A 20,332-nucleotide genomic window follows, 5' to 3' on the forward strand; every position below is an offset into this window, starting at 1 on the left:
TTTGTATCTCTTTATTGGAGTGCCGCGTCTGTCCTTGCCTTCCGTGGTATGATTGGAGTGGGGTCTGTAATGTCGCTGTTCTCCTTTTTGTATTTCTGCTGCTTTCCATTGAGACTCCCATGCCCTTCTCGTTGTTGATATTATTGCCTTTTATGTGTTCCTTGCTGCGGGGCGCTTGTTTAGGCGCGGCAGTCTTCTCTTTCAGTTTGTGTTTTCCTTTCCCTCTCTTCTTTCCTCTTTCCCCCCCCCCCTCCCTCCCTTTTTCCTTCTCTCCCAAGGGTAGTATGACGGGTTAGTCTTGGTGTTGTCGCTATTCCAGCCCCTTTATTCTGTTTCCGATGTGCTACTGGGTGGTGGGGATGCAAAGTTGTTCTTAATTATATACTGACTTGTGTTCACGGCCCTGTTTTTATACTGATATATACAGTGCTGACATTCCTGCATGGCTGCCCTTTAGCCGTTCTGTTACCGATGGTTTGATTTGGGAATCCGGATTCTTCTATATTGTCGCCGAGCCTGTCATATTCCTTCTCGCCCTATTATAAAAAATAACCTTCTTTGCTCCTGTTTGCTGGCCGTTTGGATCCTCTCTCCTCCCCCCCCCTTTTTAAGATTGTATTGCTTACGTTCCTCTAGGATTGATTCTGTAACTCCATTCTGGACTTTTGACTGCTTTCACGTATTATGGCCGGCCAGTTTGGTTGTAGGCCCAGATTTGTATATCCTTTCTATACCAATAAAGGTTTACAAAAAAAAAAAAAAACTCAAGGCTTGGAGAAGTGGGGGTTTGATTTCCGAGGAGGAGAGTTTTGCTTCCTAAGAAAAGAACACCCAGTCATCCCCACATTTTACCTGATCCCAAAATACACAAAAACATTTTTAAAAAACCCAGTAGACCGATTATTTCGGCTATCAATAGTTCAATGGAGAACACTACCAGATACATTGATTATTTCCTACAGGACTGGGTCAAAGGATTGATGTCATATGTGCAGAACACATCTGATTTTATACGTAAGATAGAACATGTGACTTGGGGTCCAGACATGTTTTTAATGACTTTGGATGTATCTGCCCTATATACATCGATCAGGCACCATGATGGATTGAAAGCTATTGAACACTTCTTAACAAACGACCGATGAATTTTGCAGCACACAACGAAATGTTACTTACTATGGTGCAAATGTGCTTAGAGCAGATTTTTTTCCTCTTTCACAATCACATTTTTCAACAAATCAGGGGAGTTGCCTTGGGGGCCTTGTTACTCCCCCAGTTACGCATGTTTACACATGGGGCTGTGGGAGGAACAGGTCCTCATGCGACAACTCAGAGATTGTGGAACACAACATAATTCTGTACCTTCGGTACATAGATGATTTGTTTTTTGTTTGGAGGGGTTCGGAAGAAAGTGCCAGGGCATTTGTTAATGAGTTAAACAACAACATTCTAAATTTAAAATTTACATCCAATATTGATGCTACTTCTATTTGTTTCCTAGATGTGGAGATTTATGTAGAGAACAACATCTAGGCTACTAAACTACATAGGAAACCAACTGCCAGAAATACCATTCTGCATGCGGCTAGTCATCATCCCCACCACTTTATCCGCGGCATCCCCTATGGGGAGATGCTGCGCATTAGGAGGATATGTAGTTCGGAGGTCGAATGTGCGGCTGCACAGGAGGCCAGTAGAATTAGGTTCCTAGCCAGGGGATGTTCCAGTGAAATCCTTGAGTCTGTTATTAATCGGACTCAGAATATGCCTAGACAAGTAGCATTAATTTCTAAAGTCAAAGAAAGATATAATGGTCTTAGTGATTCTGGGACTCAGTCACGCATAATTCTATCTTACAGCAGCAACACTCAGATTTAAGGAAAATCTTCAACAGAAATTGGAATCTCATTAAAGGAGATCCTGTTATTGGTCAGAGTGTAGCAGATAAACTAGCACTCACTTTCAGAAAGTCCCCCTCAATGGCTAAAGCATTGGTCAAAAATAGTTTAGAACCCTCCATTTCCAGAACATGGATGTCCCTCAGTAAAGGGTTTAAGAAGTGTCCTCAGTGTAAAGCCTGTCGCTATGGTTGTAACAAGACTAGCTACAGCAGCCCGTTTATACAAAACCCAATGAAAATTACCAAAAGACTGACTTGTAAAACTGACTATGCAGTCTATGTGCTGGAGTGTCTGTGTGGGTTGAGGTATGTTGGTAGCACCAGGTTACCCGCCCACAAACGGATACTCCAGCACATCAGGGCTATTGCTAGCAAGCATCAGGCTTACCCAGTATCTAGACACTTCGAAATCGCACATGAAGCGAATCCAGCCCATCTCCAGTATTACGTTATCAACACGGTGTTACCTTTAAAACGAGGAGGGGATCGTGAAACCAAATTACGCCTCCTCGAAACCCGTTACATACTGGAGCTAGGCAGTAAGAATCCGAATTGGCTGAATGCCAGCGAAGACCTTTATACATGTTTGTAAGATTTCAATATGAGGGCTTTCTTGTTACAATCTGCACTATACAATACGGGTATTAACTGTACTAATATACCAATCATTATGATTATCATGACAACTGCATAATTTTAGTAATTCGCCTCTGGTCTTTTCTATAGTTTTAATGTGTATTATTGGATATGAGATTTGGATTTGTTTATGATTTATATTTGCACTTGCATTTTTGCACATTGGGTACACCACATTGCACATTTGATCATTCAGGACTATCTATATTGAAATGTTTAAAACAGAGTTAAAAGACAGTGCACTTTATTCTTTGCCCACTTGGGCTATATTAGGTTGTATGGCAACTCCTGGAATTACTACTAGATGTAGCTACATATGGTCATTAGTTTTGCACTATGCAGATATTTTGCACTGAATGGGCTGTACACATTTAAGATCTTATCAAGGTATTTTAAAAACATTTTAAATCAAAGATGTGATTTGTTTTAAATGTGAACTTGTTTTTTAAATATTGAATATTAAGTATGTAATTTTTTGTTTACATGCCCCATGTAATGTCAGATTCAGGCGTTACCAATAGCTACCAAACAATGTAGTGTTTCTTTTATGTTTATGCCTACAATGCAATGATTGAGTCTTACTCGAATGCACTAGCACTATAAGTAGTGGTCCTGATCACTCGCAACATGTCATGTGATCAAGCTTCAAGGGAAGCGAAACGCGTCATGGCGGACAGGTTGGGCACGAATAAAGTACTTTAAAAGTTTGCACCAAGAATTAGGTCTGCTCATCGTCATTTTCTGTGTGGGAGAGCAGCTGGTGGTGTTATATTATATATATATTTCACAAATACATACTGGCACATTTCTAGGCACTAGTAATACCAGTATCCAGAGGTAAAGGTATTGCAAAAGCAGACATCGGCACATATACACGGTACAGCCGGACTACCGTGACGTCACTTTATACGAAGTTACCCAGGATCGGCAGATGACTGTTCGCACTTCCAGTTAAGCACAGCCAATATAGTATTTAGAAAGGAGTTTTCTATAGGTACCGTACCCCCCCCCCCCCCCCCATTGCACTTTAAGCAGACCGCAGGGGGTACGACGATGTGCCAGCCCATAAAAAGTGCATACACTCTCCATGTGCACACCTGAAACCTCACTGTATGGACGTATAGGTCCACTCCTGCACCGCTTTTCATCATAGCGCCTCCTTATTTACAGACATCTGCTCAGCGCCTCGTTTCAGTTTTAACCGGATAGGTACTGAGTAAATACACTTTATTTGGCAAGCAGAGTGCCAGCACAAGGCCCGGATGCAATGGTTATAAAACGGAAGAGCGCAAGAGCACTGTAACAAGAGTGCATGCAATTTCATATTTTCCTTAGAAACCCTCGGCGCATCCTTCTGTTTTCGGCATGTTTGTCTCTGCACCTCTTTTCACGTGTGGGGTTCGTCCGAAAAGACCGATCACACTCCCAGGTTCCAAAACACATCACCCACTGAAGAAGCGCTAAACACCGACTCCCCAAGGCTGTGGCTACACCCCTTGCTCCCTGGGTGCGGGTTACAGCTCTGGGCTGTATCGAAACCCCCTGTAGTAAAGACCGAGACATTGAGTTGGTGAGTCACCCACCCCTCCCTTTCAGGGGCGTCCTTTCCCCATCAGCCCCTATGCAGGCACCTCAGACAGCCAGATAAGAACCTTTTGCGGATTGCAATTATATCCCTGGGCAGATACGGCTCGGGTTTTCTCGTTTTTATTGCTCGTTGATTTTACAGTCACCAAATTGTTGTATCCTATCAGTGTATAATCTGGCACAGGGAGCCAGGCGACCTGCAGTTTCAGTAAGTTGTATTGGGGGGGGGGGGGGGGAGGGGGGGGAGACGCAAGGGCACATATCCCTCCACTGTTCCGGCTTTGGGAAGGTTCCTCACTAGTTCGCCCTGTAGGTGACACCATGTGTCACCAACGCAAGGGCCACTTCACGCCACGACCCCCTTCCGGAAAAAAAAAACGCTGCTCCCCCCCCCCCCACCACCCAATTACACCTCTAGTGTTTCAGACGACAACGCTCTCCAGTTCCAGAAGTGTATTAGGTAGCCTGGCAGACTTGTGTGCCTGCGGCAGAGCTATTATTGTCTCTTCCACAGCTCAGTGGGTTGACGGACCTTGCCGTCCACTAAACTGTTATCCTCAGAACAGATGTGTCAACAGCACATCGGAGCGGCAAGCACCTCAACACAGGCCCTTGCTGTTGACGAGAAGTGGCCCATACCACAGCTCTGATGAGGACCCAGCACCATATGGAAAATAAAATAAAACAAGCAGGCTGTCAGAGAGCTACACCAGGCTCTGCTGACTGTAACGCCACTGTGTCACTGCTAAAAGTAATTTGTTGGACCGGCATCACAGTCTCAATCATGATCTGAGTGGTTCAAAACGAGATTAGTACTGCGACTAGAAAATCGGTTGCGCAGCTCTTTCGTTGCTGAAAAGTCGCAAAGACTGACTGCAGAACTTCAGCTGAAATAGAGGTAGCTTACGAGCGCGCGTTAAGTGACGTTATAATTTACAAAGCCCATTTTTTATTATTAGAAGTAGCAGAGTGACAGCTAGCTCACTGCAGCCACGGACTCACTTTACTTACTTCAGAAACGCCGACCGCCCGGGCGGGATTAAGACTCTCGGACTCAGCAGCAGCTGCACAATGGTGTGCTCTGCGCCACCAAGGGCGATGGGTTGGGTTATTTTTCATGTCAAATTTACTGAGGTGCCACTGGCTGCAGCCTCCCACAACTTAATCCCCAGAACTGCAGCCACTCGCTAACACCGCCGAACTCAGAGTCCCTGCCTGGGCGGATTGCTTTGCTAACGGCGAGTGAGGACGGAGGATGCAGCCCGGGGCAGATGGTGCCAGTGCCTTCATTCACGCACTGAAATTATATTTAATAAAATGCACTTGCTTAGCAAAAAAAAGATGTCGGCGTTGGGAAAAATATAGAGCAAAGCAGATAATGAATGGGTCACGGCGCAAGTGAGAGATTCAATCCCGGTGGAAGGGGCTAAAAGGAGACATGGCGGCAACAAGGAGGGACTAAGAAGCCTCCTTTTCAATGGTGAGCATACGTTTTGCATGCAGGATGACGCCAGCAATTGAGGAAGATGGGAGGGGCTTCAACTCCGCCTCTGAGAGCTTTGGAATCTGTATTGATTCCAAGAAGCTCTCGTATGACGAGAGCAGCGAATGCGCGCTGCTTTTGCCAGGCCGAGACCTAAAAAGTGTTTGCACAGGAAGAGAAGCTCTCTCTGTGGTGTGGTCTGCTGAGGAAGACTGGTGCTGGAACCTAGCGCCATGGGCAGTTGGAAGGAGGAACCCCCCCGACTGTCCCACGATCCTGAACAGCGTCAGGAGAAGAGACCTGGACCAGTGCGCAGAAGCAGGGCCTCTGGCCAGGGAGAAGAGAGGCCCATGGGGCCTGTGAAGACAGCTCCCTGCTGAACCCACCCTCTGTGACACCCAGAGGGCGAAAGAGTGCCCCCAGAGGCTGGGGAGCGCCACAAGGAGCAAGAAGTGACCAGAATCACGAAGATCGGTTCCCTGGGGGCTGAGAAATGCCCACCAGAATGTAGGCGACCTTTAACCTCTGGCAGGCCGACGATGCACGTGGGGCTCCGCCACCGGTCTTGGATATGCCATGGGGTGGGTCAGGTCCCGGGGGCTGCCCATACAAGAAGAAAAGTCGAGAAGCGCTATCGCGCTCCCGTGAAAAATGCCCCCACGGGGTGCCAGGAGCCAACCCTGGCCCTGCCAAAACTGGAGGCAGGGGAGCGCCGTAGCGCCCCCCTGGGAATGGGGGGAGGGTCCGGAATCCAGCCGAAGTTGCCGTGGAGAATGGAGTTGAAACGGAGGGGGGCGTGCTGTCGCGCAACCCCCCTCAAGGCTGCAAGAAAAGCTGGGGAGCGGCGTCATGCTCCCCGTGAAACTGGGCAAGCGGGGTACCAGGAGCCCAACCTGGCCCCGACAAAAAGGCGAAAGTCAGGGGCGCCATCTCCGGGCTCCAATTAGGAGGAAGACAAGTCGGGGAGTCCCGTCGCGCTCCCCGTGAAGATGTCCCCGGTGTGCAGCTGGAAGGAGGGGGCGGGGGTGGGAGTGCCGTCGCACTCCACCGAGGCCTCGCTTGGCCAGCAGCAGTCTCAGGGTCCCCCGGCCGGAGCAGGGAGACCAGAAGAGGAGTGCCGGCTCCCGCAGCAGCGTGGGAGAGTGCTGGCCGGACGGCTATCCAACGGACAAGCAAAGTGAAGGCGCCTGGGTCCCGGGTGGGACCGGGCCCCCGAACATGGGCAGGAGCACCAGGGTGGGCTCCACAAGCTGCTCGAAGAAATCACTCACCTGGCATGAGTGGTCCGGGTGGGACCTGACCCCCAACGGCCTGAAGACGCAGCGTGAGGCTGCCAGCTGTGCCATTGCAGCTCTCCTCAAGCAGCAAGGGAGCCGGTGCTATGTTATGCACGACAACGAGGAGAATCGACTCATAATGCCTTGCAGGCCTGGAAAGGGAAGGGGAAAACAGCGTTCTCTCGGTTTGTGGTGGCCCCAGGAGCACTGTGTCACTACCACATGTGTGACGAGGCGCAGTGGGAGCTGCAGAAGAGCATAGACTCCCCCAGCACGAAGAAGAGGAGTCCCTCCCCAAGTCTCATTGGGAATTGAAAAGAAAAAACCCCTCAAGAGCTCAGTCAGCATTTTAACACCTCCTGGGCTGGAAATGTTGTTCTACAGCTGGGGGTGTACTGAGAAGTGCACCAAGTGATGAAAGTCTGAGCTGGGGATGTCTGGAGAAGGGCATCCCCAGGAGGTGAAGCTGTGTAATTGCACCAGAACTGCATTTACTAACGTTATTTCTTTTAGAGGGACTGAAAGTCACATGTGTAAAGTACCTATGTAAGGTGATGTCATAAGCCAAATGGGGTTATGTTGCCAGATAGTCCTGCTAGGGTGTCTGGCTGTATATGCTTAATCCTGTGATTTCATCTATGATGCCTTTAGGGGCTGCAATTGCAATGCATTCAAATGGTCCACACATGTGATGAGTACTGTCTTTCTAAAGTGATGCTCAAACATGTATTCTTGCTGCTGCACTTAGGTGAAGAACCCACACTGTTAGCCCTTAAGATGTAGAGGTTTATACTTCATGGTCAGTAGGAAATGCTCAGTCAGGGTTGTCTGTCATCAGGGCAGGTGTGCCTATTTTAAATGCTTGTTGAGGTAATGAGGTAATGAGGTAATGAGGTAATGCGGTGAGTCGCCACTGGGATGAGGCCAGTGCGCAGGGCCCTCGCTCCAGGTTATGTTCAACTAACTGCATTTGGGGGCACAGAGCGCCCTCTCTCCACCTCCTGCCCCCATTCCTGCAATCACAGGCTGCGAGAAGCTCACCCTCACCACACACACTCTTCAAGAGCGCCCGACCAGACTGGGCAGCTGTACCCCGCCCCCCCTTTCCAGCTCGAAACACATCCCCTCGGTCACCGGCTGCAGTCCCAGCCCATGCAACATGTCCTAGGAGCCCCCGCTATTTAGGAAAAACATTGGACTATGACTTGCATGAAAAGAGATTGGGTGATGGACAGAAATAGCCTGCAATTATGTTATTAAAGAGCGGGAGCTCTTTGGGTCTAGGCAGCCGAAAATAAATTGCTTAATTTGTATGTGGACGAGGGTGGTGGGTCAGGCACATATTTTTAGGGCTGAGGCTACTTCTCGTTAGCAAACTTTGGCACAGGAGGAGAGAAAGAAAAGGAAAGAGAAAGGTAGGAAAACAGTGACAAAGGGGAAAAGGCAGGAATAGAAAACCAATTTTAAGAGGGAGATAAAGGGACAGGGCGTATAGGGTGGTGGAAGAAAGAGGTGCAAACTGGAGTAAAATCTAGGCAGCCTTGGCATAGGGAAACCCTGGCATTCAGCATCACCGGAAGTGGGGCTCCTAAGAAAAACAATTGTCATTATGCACTTATTTCTTTACACATTATTGACGTGCAGTAGGTAACGACTCGATTACATTTATGTGACTGTGATGGCTGCCGCGACGCTACTTCCACAGAGTTATTTGCTCATGCATCTTCAAGTAGAATTTATGATGGGATGACCTTTATCCTGAATAATGCTCCTTCAACTTCAGTCAGGGCCACTTGAAATATGCAATTGTGCAGCTGCAGCGTTTTGTACATAATTATGGATGCATAATTTGCTAATTTTGACCCCCAAAAATTGGTTCTGGCTCAAAGGGTCAAAAGTTACTAAAAACACAGCTACAAGTGTTGCCACACAGCTGAAAGTCAGTCGCAAATTTTGACTGGTTACTTTTCAGATGTTTATTGCTGCATTTGGGTGTTAAACTAGTACTAATAATGTGGACCCTTTTCCCAGACAATGTTAACATTTGTAAAAATAACTCCAACTCGTGGCATCAGCCGTGTTATCTACATCATGATTGTTAAATAGGGAAGTATAAGGTTAAAATCTATCAATAAATGTGAGACAAGAGCGCAGAACCTGAGGAATAATTCTCAAATTCCTTGGCACTCCCTTGTAACCTTTTACATGTAACTTCCATCACATTCTTAAGTGAAGTGCCCTGTAGATCTTCCTGTACTTTTCGGCATTACATAAGATTACAGAATTCATGGTTCAAGGAAACAATGCGCACCTGAGCACCTTTGATAAGAGATCACAGTGGCAGGACACTCTGAGCCTCAATTATCTCCCCCCCACCCCGTGTTTCACACCTGGTAAACTGAGGCGCCAGGGTGTGGTATTCTCTCCCCTTTATGAGTTTCATAGTAAGAACAAAGAGTTAACAAGGTAATAGTGCACGTTTCCCACACTTAGCACTGCAAAAATAGTCAGGAATTCTAGGTAAAATGTGTTGGGAGAAGCACTCCTACAACCATGCAAATGCAGGGCCCCAAGTGGGATGAAAATAACCGGAGGGGGGTGTCTCAAAGTGCGTGGCCGATGCAACAAAGGGCGTGGCCTAAAAAACTCAAGCCAAAAATCTGTGCCTAGCACAGTGCTCTGCCAGACCCACCGGCAAAAAAATGGTGGGGAGCCACAGCCAACCGCCAACCCGGACAAGGGAGCCACGGGTCAAAATAGTTTGGGAACCACTGATTTAATGTTTCCTATATGTGAGTATGCTTCTCTGCTGCATCTTCTGGATTGTTTTGCATTTATATAGCACTACATACTGCGGACGTCTTGGAAGTACGGTTAGAGTATGCAACGTGTTTCGCAAGGATAGTAGAGGATATGTTTTTAGTGTGAGCTATGTTGGAAATGTCAGTTGTTGTGTCTGTGGCCTACTCCATTTGAGTTTCTGTGGATTTTGCACTGTGCTTGCACACATCTAAGAGACTCACATGTCCACTGCGCAAATTAATTTCATATTTCGCTATACTAATTCATCAAAAATAATGTTTGGGTTCCGGAGTCGAGTGCTGCTCCCCGAAAAGCGTGTTGATGCCTAATCAGGGGAACCAAGCCTATATAAATGCAAACCACTCCCTCTTACATCCCGCCAGTATGCTTTACAACCCAAATAACAGACTCACATGCCCCCCGCTCAAATTAATTTCATTTTTCCTTAATGTAATTCACCACTAATCCTTTTTGGGTTCCAGAGTAGTGTGCTACTCGCCAAAGAGTGGTTTGACACCTCGATAGGGGTAGTAAGCGCTATATAAATACAATTACATTTATACTAGTTTACCCGTACTTCCGCTTTCATCTATTGATTTAATAAAAGGATATTTACTTAGCACAGGAAAAATGTTTTTAAAAAAATCTTTTCTGTTTATTGTTAAATGAAAGAGCAGGAAAGTCAAGGTCTATAGATTTTTAGGTTTTGCCAGCACAGCACTTGGACCGGGCTTGTAAAATCTATTGTTCTTAATATAAACTTAAAAGGGGCTTACGCACCATCCCCGCTTTCATAGCTTTTCATTGCTTCCTGTGCTTGCCATTTTTATTTACTCTATTTCTACTGGCTGTGGCATATTTTCCTGCATTTACCAATGCTCGTTCCTAGTCTGCTTCTCTTATCAGTTTCCCGTAGCCGAAACACTGTTAACACCCGCTTTGGTGGAACTATTTTTTAATAACGTTTCATCTTGAAGCAGATTTATATAGTGCAACTTATCACCCAGAGAGGTTACGCGATTTGCTCACAATCACAAGATGTTGCACTGCTGCGCCTCTAATTGGAATGCCCATCTTGCAAGTCAGCAGCTCTGGCTACTACACCACATCCTCTCCACTCTTGTGATACTGGTCAGGGAGCCCTTTCCTTCGTCCCGGACAGTGATTGATAAAGACATTCATTTATTCATCACACAGGCGAAACCGATGCATTACCAATGCTTCTTTATATTAACTTTAAATATCGGCTACTTATTTGGCCTACTATTCACATTACCAGGTACATGCCGATTTGTTTTCTGTCTATTTTTAAGGTTTCGCCTGCACATCACTTGCGCTGTGCTTGAGAATTCTATTGTATTTAATATAAATCTTAAAAGGAGCATACAACCCACCTCCTTGCTTTTTATTGGTTCCTGTGCCTCCATTTCTAGTGGCTGGAGCATACTGTTTCCTGCATCTATCAATGCCGGTTCCTGTGTGCTTCTCTATCAGTTTCACATTACCAAAGTACTGTTTACATCCGCTTTTGGGGCACTTTTAAAAAAATGCTTTCCCTGCACAGAAGCTGTGCTGTTTACCTAATTTCCCCTGTACAGCGCGTTTACATAATCATGGTCACCCTGGCTGCACACATTTGAAGTGTGCATACCGGCTCTGTTTATTTTTTTCTTTCATTAATTATTACACAAGACTTGAAACGCATTGTGCTCCAAGCCTCACTTTCAGCCCTGAACTCCACCCTCCGCAAAGCCTAAAAGGTATTTGTTCTCCCTGCTTGCTCACTTTTCTTGTGGTGTATGTCAAATATATTATTGCAATTGAGGGTGAAACAAGTCATGCTCCAACAGTAGACATTTTTAGAGATGTACTGTCATAGAACTGCTGGAAAAAAATCTGCTTTCACCAGCATATTTTGTTACACTCAAAAACACAATTTGCATTTTGGAGAGAGTTGCAAATATTTATGCAAGTAAGAAACACACGACCCCTCACGTGCCCCGGAAGTAATCCTGCTGCGATTTCCAAAGTCTGACATAGGAGAGTGTTCGAGGCAGTCCGTTGTCAGTGTCCCTTGCATGCTGCCTGATGTCTGTTGGAGGACCCACCTGTAAACCGGTCCATGCTCTTCGCAGTCAGCTCACCCAACAGCCAGAAATAGTGGAAACCTTAAACTTCAGACGGGCTAATTAACAACAATCCGGTTTACCGGGGAGACTCCTGGAGAGGAGAATCGGGTAAGATATCTCTGCAGGGCACAGGGACTCAGGTCTGGGCATACCCTGCGGGCGGGTCTCGTGTTGTTCCTCTTGTTTTCAATAACAACACACACTAGAATGTGTTCATTCGTTTATTGTGTTTTACTGATGATTCGCTTTGTTCTCTTCTGTATAAGAGGCAAATTGTGCACGCATCATGTGCTTTGCATTTTGCGCCAGAATATGGTGTACATGTTTAGCCAATTTAGCCACAGCAGTGTTTCTCTCTGCTCTGTGATTAAGCCTCATTTGTATACATGGGTTTATGGCATCTCCAAGTGTGCTTCCGTTCTCAGGAGCCAGGTAGTTGGAATAAGCATTTGAGGTGTTGCCCTGAAATTTGAGGTCACTTTCCATGTGAAAATGCTTGTGGCGACGAACAGACTTCCGCTCCAGCTGCAACTAGGCGCAATGGCATACCATGAATATGGCCTGCAACCAGTCTTGGTTTTTCAGGCAGCGGCATTAGGTATTCTGGAACTTTTAGGCCAATGCTTACACAGTGGGGAGCATGCTTTGTTTCACCATTAACTGATATGCCTATACTTTCTAGAAGCCCACCATGATAACACAGGGGCCTTTTGAAGTGTGTACTACTACAGTGACTTTCAAAGATCTGCCATGCATGCACTGTTAATGCATGTTTTAATTTAGCCACATGGGTCAGCAGACACACATCGTGACTTTATCGGACGCCTATAACATGCATTCTTAATAGAGCAATTCCCTACGTGCATTGCAGCACCTTGTCTAGACATTACAAACACGCTCTGGATTTAAGTTTGTTGCAAGTTTCAAGCTTCCAAGAGAAGCTTGAAATCGGGATCCCCCTGTGACATACTGTCCATCTCAGTTTTGCGACAAATTGACCCACATTCTCTCACTCACGTTCTTCAATTGCTTAACACTTCTGCCTTTAAGCTGGAAGCATGCAATGGTGGTCCCATTGTTGAAAAAAAATTATGCTGATCCTGTCCTTCTTTCCAATATTCACCCTATTTCTCTTTTACCTGCCCTCTCCAAGATTCTTGAGATATATTAATGGACACTTGTCCAAATTCATTGAGACTAATGGGCTTCTACATCCGACCCAATCCGGCTTCAGGACCAGTTATTCCACCGAGTCTACTCTGCTCGGGGTCACTGAACATCGATGAGGGCAAAACCATGGCCTTAGTGCTACTTGACCTGAGCACGGCCTTCGATACGGTCTCCCATATCGTACTCATAAAGGCCCTCCAATGCTCAGGTGTTACAGGGACCGCCTTGAGTAGGCTGAGCTTGTTCCTCTCAGACCGCACCTTGCAGGTCTTTTAATCTACCTCTAAATCCAAATCTCATCCCTTGCCCTATGGCAGGGCTCGACAAATCCGAAAAATGGTTTTAGTCCTGCAGGTCTAGTACCATGGAAAATCCCCTCGACCTGACTCCAACCCACTTGACCTCCGTCTCTGAAAACGGAGCAAAAGTGACAAGATAACAAGATTCAAAGGCATGTTTATTGCTCATTTCCTTTGTGAGCAATAAAAATGCCTTTAAATCGTGTTATCTTGTTACTTTTGCTCTGTTTTTAAAGACAGAAGACAAAAGTTAGTTTGATTTCCTACTCGCCAGAAAGGGCGAGTAGGACCTAAAAATAGCTCGTCCTCCTCCATTCTCCCTCGCAAATGCGAGCGGGCGAGTGGATTTGTCGAGCCCTGCCTATGGGGTCCCCCAGGGCTCAACTCCCAGCCCTTTGCTGTTCAATATTTACATCAAACCGCTGCCAGCTATAGTGGAGGAATCTGGGCTGTCGCTCTTTTCATACGCTGACGACACCCAGATCCTCTTCTCGCTGTCAGCAGACAAACAATCTGAGCCCTCGGCACTTAGATCCGGCCTCAGTAAAGTTATGGTTAGGATGAACGCCAACTTTTTGAAACTCAATGGCGATAAAATTGAGGTTTTGATCCTTGGCAAGGACCGCAGTCTCTGGGGCCCTCAACATTGGCCTCCAGAAATAGGTGCGCTAACTCAGCCTGCCACCCAGGTGCACAACCTTGGCGTTATTGTGGAGGACTCTCTCTCCATGCGGTATCAAGCTACAAAGGATGCGGCCACCTGTTTCACCATTTTGAAATGGTTAAAGAAGATTGTGTGGATGCTTCCATCTCACACCCAGCGTACCGTGGTCCAGGCTCTGGTGACTTCCAGGCTGGACTACGGGAATATTCTTTACCTGGGTGTTAACAAAGAAATAAAACGCAAACTGCAGCGAGTACAAAACTCAGCCGCAAGAATACTCTGCCGAGTTCCCAAAACGGTTTCTACGTCCAGGTCTTTGACCGATCTCTACTGGCTTTCAGTGGAGAATTGAGTCAAGTTCAAAGCCCTCACGTACATGTTCCGCATTAAGCATGCTAAGGCCCCCGACTACGTACAACGGCTGGCCGCCCCTTATGTCCCCTCCCGCACTGTCAGATCCTCTACTCAAGAAAAATTCTGAGTCCCGAGAGTTAGACTGTCTCGTAAGGGAGGACGTTCTTTCTCTTACCTTGGCCCCACTTTGTGGAATGCACTTCCATTGTCCCTCCGATTACAATCTGATCTACTGTCTTTCCGAAGATCCCTTAAAACTTGGCTCTTCAGCCAATAGGCCCTTCTTTCCTCAGTTGTTCTCTGTCTGCGCCGGGAAACCCCTTGGGGTTGCTGCGCGCTGTTATATAAATTTAAATAAATAAATAAATAGCCACAATAAAGGTTACGGTTTAAACACAATACTTATATACTTTTGTTGGCGGCAAGATTTTGGTTCGTTCAATGTCTTTTATTTAATGTCCTTGTGTCAGGACACATATTTTAGGTTTCGCCTGCACATCGCTCGCGCTGTGCTGGTTTGGTTTTTCTTCCGCCCTTTACCCAAGCTCATCATAGCTGTACCCATTTTAAGCGAACTTATCTGGGGGAATGTTTTTTTTTCTTTTCTTTGTCCTCCGCCATTTACCTAATCTCCCTGGTTTATGGTATCATGAGTAACAGCACAATATTTTTATTTCCCAATAAGCAAGTCATAATACTTTCACTTAATTTTGGTAACTCATATTGCACACCTGCTCACCAAACTACAACTTACAACAAAAAAGCAGGTTACTATGAATAACATACATAGGGTGACCGTATTTTGAGAAGCAAAAACCGGGACAGGCTAGGCATAAAAGTAGGACAAAAGACTTCAACATTACTTCTATGTCTGGCCTGATCGGATTTTTGCACACACACATAAAAAAAATCTCCCACTTAGCTATTGAAAGACATCTAGACTCTACTCTGCGTACCACTGCTCTCAGGGCATAAGTCCTAAAAACATAAGTGGGGGGACTAACCTAGTTAATCAGCATGCAAGCGACATCACGACGTGTGACATCACAGTGTGTGACATCATAAGAAGTGACATCAGATCTTATGCCTTCGTATATAACAGGTCTATCATGAGTACATTGGAGCACAATTCAAGTATACAGGGAAGCCTTCCTGATCTAGGCAGAAGATTCACGCTTTTGTGAGCTACACATAAAACAATGTTGCCTTTAGTCAGCGTAAACTTCCTCTACCCATAGTGCTTTACAAGAAAAAATTGTGATATTTAAATTATTACAACGCCTCCTTAGGGGTAGTAAGCACTATATATGCTATTTATTGTGTGTAAATACTGGGAAAGACCAACACATCTGATATTCTTACAGTGCATGCATATCTTCTAAACAGGGACTGAACAAACAAGGTGTGAGCCTTTGTTTACCCTCTGCTGCACTAGCATCAGGTGTGAGGGTCCAGACTGCTCCCAGCCAAGAGACTCCAATAAAAGGATGCCGGATGACCCCTCAGATTCGGCCTTTGTAATGTGCCCAGCAGGAGTCTGAACTAAGAAAGCCCCATTAGTCCCCACCGGCATTTTGTCGCGGATCGAAAGCAGACAAAGTGCAGGCACTGCTGAATGTGTCCCGGTGTTTGTAAATTACACCAGTACGAACTCAGCATATTTTTTAGTGGGGCCCAACTGCTTGGCAGAGTGGACGGCGTCCACTCTGTGAAAATAGTGGGTGGACACCGTCCATCCACGTGTACCCCCGACTTGTGCCCAGCCTGCTCTCCTCTCCGTCTCCCCTCTGCTGCAGCAGGCGTGAACCTGTGCTGCCTGAAACAGATACATTATTTGATGAAAGCATACCTCATAATTTTCCTTTGCAGGATGACTTGCCCTTTGTCCCAAAAACCAGAACATGCATTTAAATTTAAGGAAAGCGTCGGGACACCCATGTGAAAACCGGGAGTGCCTACTGTAATCTGGGACAGCTAGTCACCCTACACATAGATGAAACTGTATGCATTTACCAATGCTTGTTTAGAATTGAATTGGTTGTGTTGTCATCGGTACACTTGCTGCTCATATCTTATAACTCTCTGCTGGTCAAGAATGCTCATATTGCACAACTGCTCACCAAGCTAAAACTTACAACAAAAATATTATTAATCACATAGGCGAAACCGAATGCATTTACCAGTATGTGGCCTACTAACAACTAATTTATTTAATCTGTTTCTAGGAGTCTGCAATGGTAGCTTTTCAGGTCTCGCCTAGCAACACAGCGCATGCGCTGTCGCCTTGGCGAGATCTATTGTCGTGGCTTTTTCAGCAAAAGGGGGACAGGACATGTGCATGCGTACAGCGTTAGCACAAGACCCAGCAGATGTGCGCGTACAGAGGACAGGAGATGTGCACCCGCACAGCTTGCGGCATTAGCACAACTCCTGCTCGCTCGCTACCTCTCTCCCTCCCCGTCTACGCACAAGCGCCTACATTTTACTGGTGGTGGAACAGATAACTAGCGCTGCCACTTTGTGAAAAATACCGGCCATCTGTTGTGTTTTAAGAGCCTGCAATGGCCCGAACATGTTACTAAATTGTACATTAACCAAAATCGTAACAGGACTTTGCTGCCTTTGTTTACTTTAATTAACAGGGACTGTAAACGCATCACTGGAGCACATCTAAAAGTTTGTTGTAATTACATTTGTTGTTTGAATTACGCACAGATAAAGGGTAAAAATACCGGCTTTGGATAATTTGGTTTACTTTTGTTCCAGCCAGGGCAGGAAAAAAAACAGCAGGTGGCAACTCTACAAACAACATATAAAGCTTGCCAGCTACATACTTCCCTTGCTCAATATGGGTCACCTTGCGGTCTTTCGTTCGATCCACACCCAATAGTTTCCTATATCCTGTCATCTCAGAAACCCCGCCCGCTCTCTCTACTGCCACCTCACATTTCCGTCTCCTTCTACTACAAATGAACTACACTTCCCGCCGTGCGCTTTGGTTGTGTTATTCTGTGTCATCACGTATTGCCGGATGAAGATGGCAGCACACTGGAACAGTGAGAATGTGGTGGTCGAATTCAGGGACACTCAGGTGAGTTAGGGGCGGGCCTGGGACTTCGGGATAAGGAGAACCTACTGCATTGTGTCTTATGCATATCCTCATACATTTTCCATTTTAACTGCATTTCGTTCTATCCTGTTCACTCTTATGTCACTCTCAGTCAGCATAGAGTTTATGATGTGCAGTTTGTAGATTTGTTACTTTTAACCTTTACGCGTTTGGGGTGAGACGTTCGAATGTTTGCGGGTAAAGGGAATGAATCATATTCGATCTGTTGTTGCTTCTCCATCTGCTGTGCTCTCAAGTTTAGGGTTTCATCTCCCACCGTTTACTGTTGGACTGTCTCTTGAGTGCCCCATGCAAACTAGTTCAAAAGTAAAGATGCCCATTTCGAGCTCAGAGCTTCTCTTCTTTCTGTTGCTGAGTGCACGTTGTTTGCGGTGCCCCCATCCTCATTTCACCTGTTCTTGGCTGTCCTCAATGTTTGGCCGTATACACGAAGATCCTTTACAAACAAATTAGGTTTTGCCTGGCCCAGCTCACGCTCTGACATTGACAGAATGTACCTGATTGTGTCTTCTGCGACTGCTTGAGCTTTAATGTAATTAAAGTATTTATTTGTGTTCCTCTCATGCCACAGCTGCCAACAATATACCAGGAATACCAACCCTACACCAGGGAAAGCATGTTAGGGTAATCATCATCATAAAATGCACGCGCTCAGTATGTAATGAATTGCCACCATAATATGGTGGCTTGCATTATAGGTAGTGTTATGTGTATATATTTTTTTTAATAAACTTTATTGGGTTTCAGTGACACCATATCCTGCGTAAAGGATTATGCCATACTACAGTGTGCAGTTTCTATAAACATATATATATATAAATACACACACACACACCTCAAATCCAGCGTATAACTCTATACATAGGAGTTACCTCTAAGTGCATCAAGAAAAAACAAAACGCCATGACAGTTTCCACATAGGAAAGTATAAATTATAATAGGAGAGCACCAAAAAGGACAGTTATGTCAGAACCACAGTTTTGACAGTAACAGTCAGCCCTTCATACCTGGACCCATTAAACTAGCAACTGAACATCTGCACCCTCACTATCGTGCGCATTCCCCTTACCCAGCTGCTAGTATGATAGAATTTCAAGGTAAAGGGTTCATAGCCGTCTGTGGAGCACCTACTCATTAAGGGGTTATATGTGTATATAACGTGTACTATCACTGGCTTATGTCCTTGTCGGAATCGAGTTTCCAAATGTTTGCATCTTGTACGGTTATAGAAGCAACAATGGTTTAACAAATGAATAAAAGGCATTGTCATTTACAATGCCAGTAGCTCCAACTCTCGGAAATACGAGACCTATTGTATTGCAAATATTTGTTGTAAACAGGACACATTAGGGCCTCCTCCAATTACTTTAGACCCGGACTGCTCAATGACTGGTGCAACCAGGATAGCGTAAATAAAGTCATTAGCCTTCGCCCCAAAAACACAGGCTCCCCCCACCACGGGCACACTCACCTTCCATTGCGTCCCGACTTCGTTCGAAGTCTTCTGTATGCTGTTGCTTAAAGTGCTGGCACATGCAACAGAACACAAAGTCCAACATCCACCCGGTGGCGACCTCCACTGACGCCATGCAAAGACCACTCGCTGGACACTGCCCCCCGCACACCTCGCATATCACTGGTCTTTCCAAAGTATCCATCGGGGTGTCGGTTCGTTCAGTCTCTGATGCGTTTTCCGCCTTTATTGCCAGCCTATAAGTATCTTCGCCTGCTCCAGGCAAAGTAGGCATTACTTGGACAGTTGACATTTTCGAAGAAGCGCGCTGTACTGACCCCTCTTTAGCGGCGGCCATCTTAAGTCCAGGCAATAGTTCAAAATAAACGCACGAAACTACTATGAGAGGGCGGGGCATGGGCAAAAATGTTTGCTGCCCATGTGTTAGATTAGTAAAGCGCATTGCCTGGACTGTGACGCCATATGGCCACTGTTACTGACTGCACGTGACGGTTTTTGTTCCATGAGCACTTCGGTGTTGCAGTAATTGGTGTGTTATGCTGGCGTCCCCTTACAGCAGCAGGTTTGGCATTTCAGTGCTGTCAATGCCGTTCCAATTTTTGCTGGGTGGATTTTACCGCGCTCCTTCGTTATTGGATGCATTTAATGTACGATCATATTTTGGTGAAAACTAGTACTCGATCTGTCCTTCACATACAAAATATCTGTTTAAGGAAAAACACGCATGAAAGATGCACGTGTGAGGTACAGAGAAAATGTTATTGGATTTTATTTGATAACAGACAGCGCTATCTAAGAACAATCATTGGCAAAGTCAATAAGTTTTGTATGTGTGAAATCCTTTGGGGTTGTCAGTTTTTTAGGTCGAGCCTAGCTGAAGCGCGCATGCACTACACACCACGGCCGGTGGTAGGTGTAACTGCAGGGCGGTGACGTAGGGAGGGGGGTTGTAATGTATGGATTACGGACTTTAACAGGTAAGTAAACATATAAATAAATAAAACGAATTTCGTTGTGTGCACTGCATCACCAAATGCGATGCAGTGCACGCACCAAAATTCGTTTTATTTATTTATGTTTACTTATCTGTTAATGTCAGTAATCCATATATTACAACCCCCCACCCTGCCCCTCCCCCTCCCTACATCACCGCCCTGCAGTTACACCTTGTTGTAGCCATTAATAACAGCCGGAGGCACCTTGGAGGTACAGGTTAGTTTTATTGACATAGCACAACACCAGCGCGCCCGTTCACTTCCGCCAGCGAAGCCTCACTGACGGAGAACCGGCGGCGATCACATTAGAACGTTCGGACATGGGACATTCCACTGAGGCGCAGGGGTGCGACCACAGTGAAGTCACAACATACCCCCCTTTCCTCTACTCGCAGGTAGGGAGTTGAGTGATAAACAATGAAAGTACAGAAT

The 20,332-nt window shown here is 45.9% G+C and overlaps 1 protein-coding gene across 3 annotated transcripts in view; it reads right to left on the reverse strand.

Annotated features, from left to right (window-relative positions):
* TERF1 (telomeric repeat binding factor 1) overlaps positions 1-19,267 on the reverse strand; it is a 372,906-nt gene extending 353,639 nt beyond the window's left edge. Inside the window, exon 1 of one of the 3 annotated variants that reach the window (XM_078687148.1) lies at positions 18,903-19,266. In XM_078687148.1, the coding sequence (XP_078543274.1) occupies positions 18,903-19,242 (340 nt within the window). In that variant the 5' untranslated portion in view covers positions 19,243-19,266. Of the gene's footprint in view, positions 1-18,902 lie in introns of all 3 variants that reach the window. The other 2 variants (XM_078687145.1, XM_078687147.1) reach the window with 2 other exon arrangements.
* Between the last annotated feature and the right edge of the window lie 1,065 nt (positions 19,268-20,332).

The sequence above is a fragment of the Lissotriton helveticus genome, chromosome 4_1 (assembly GCF_964261635.1).
Source record: "Lissotriton helveticus chromosome 4_1, aLisHel1.1, whole genome shotgun sequence".
Lineage (NCBI taxonomy): Eukaryota > Metazoa > Chordata > Amphibia > Caudata > Salamandridae > Lissotriton > Lissotriton helveticus.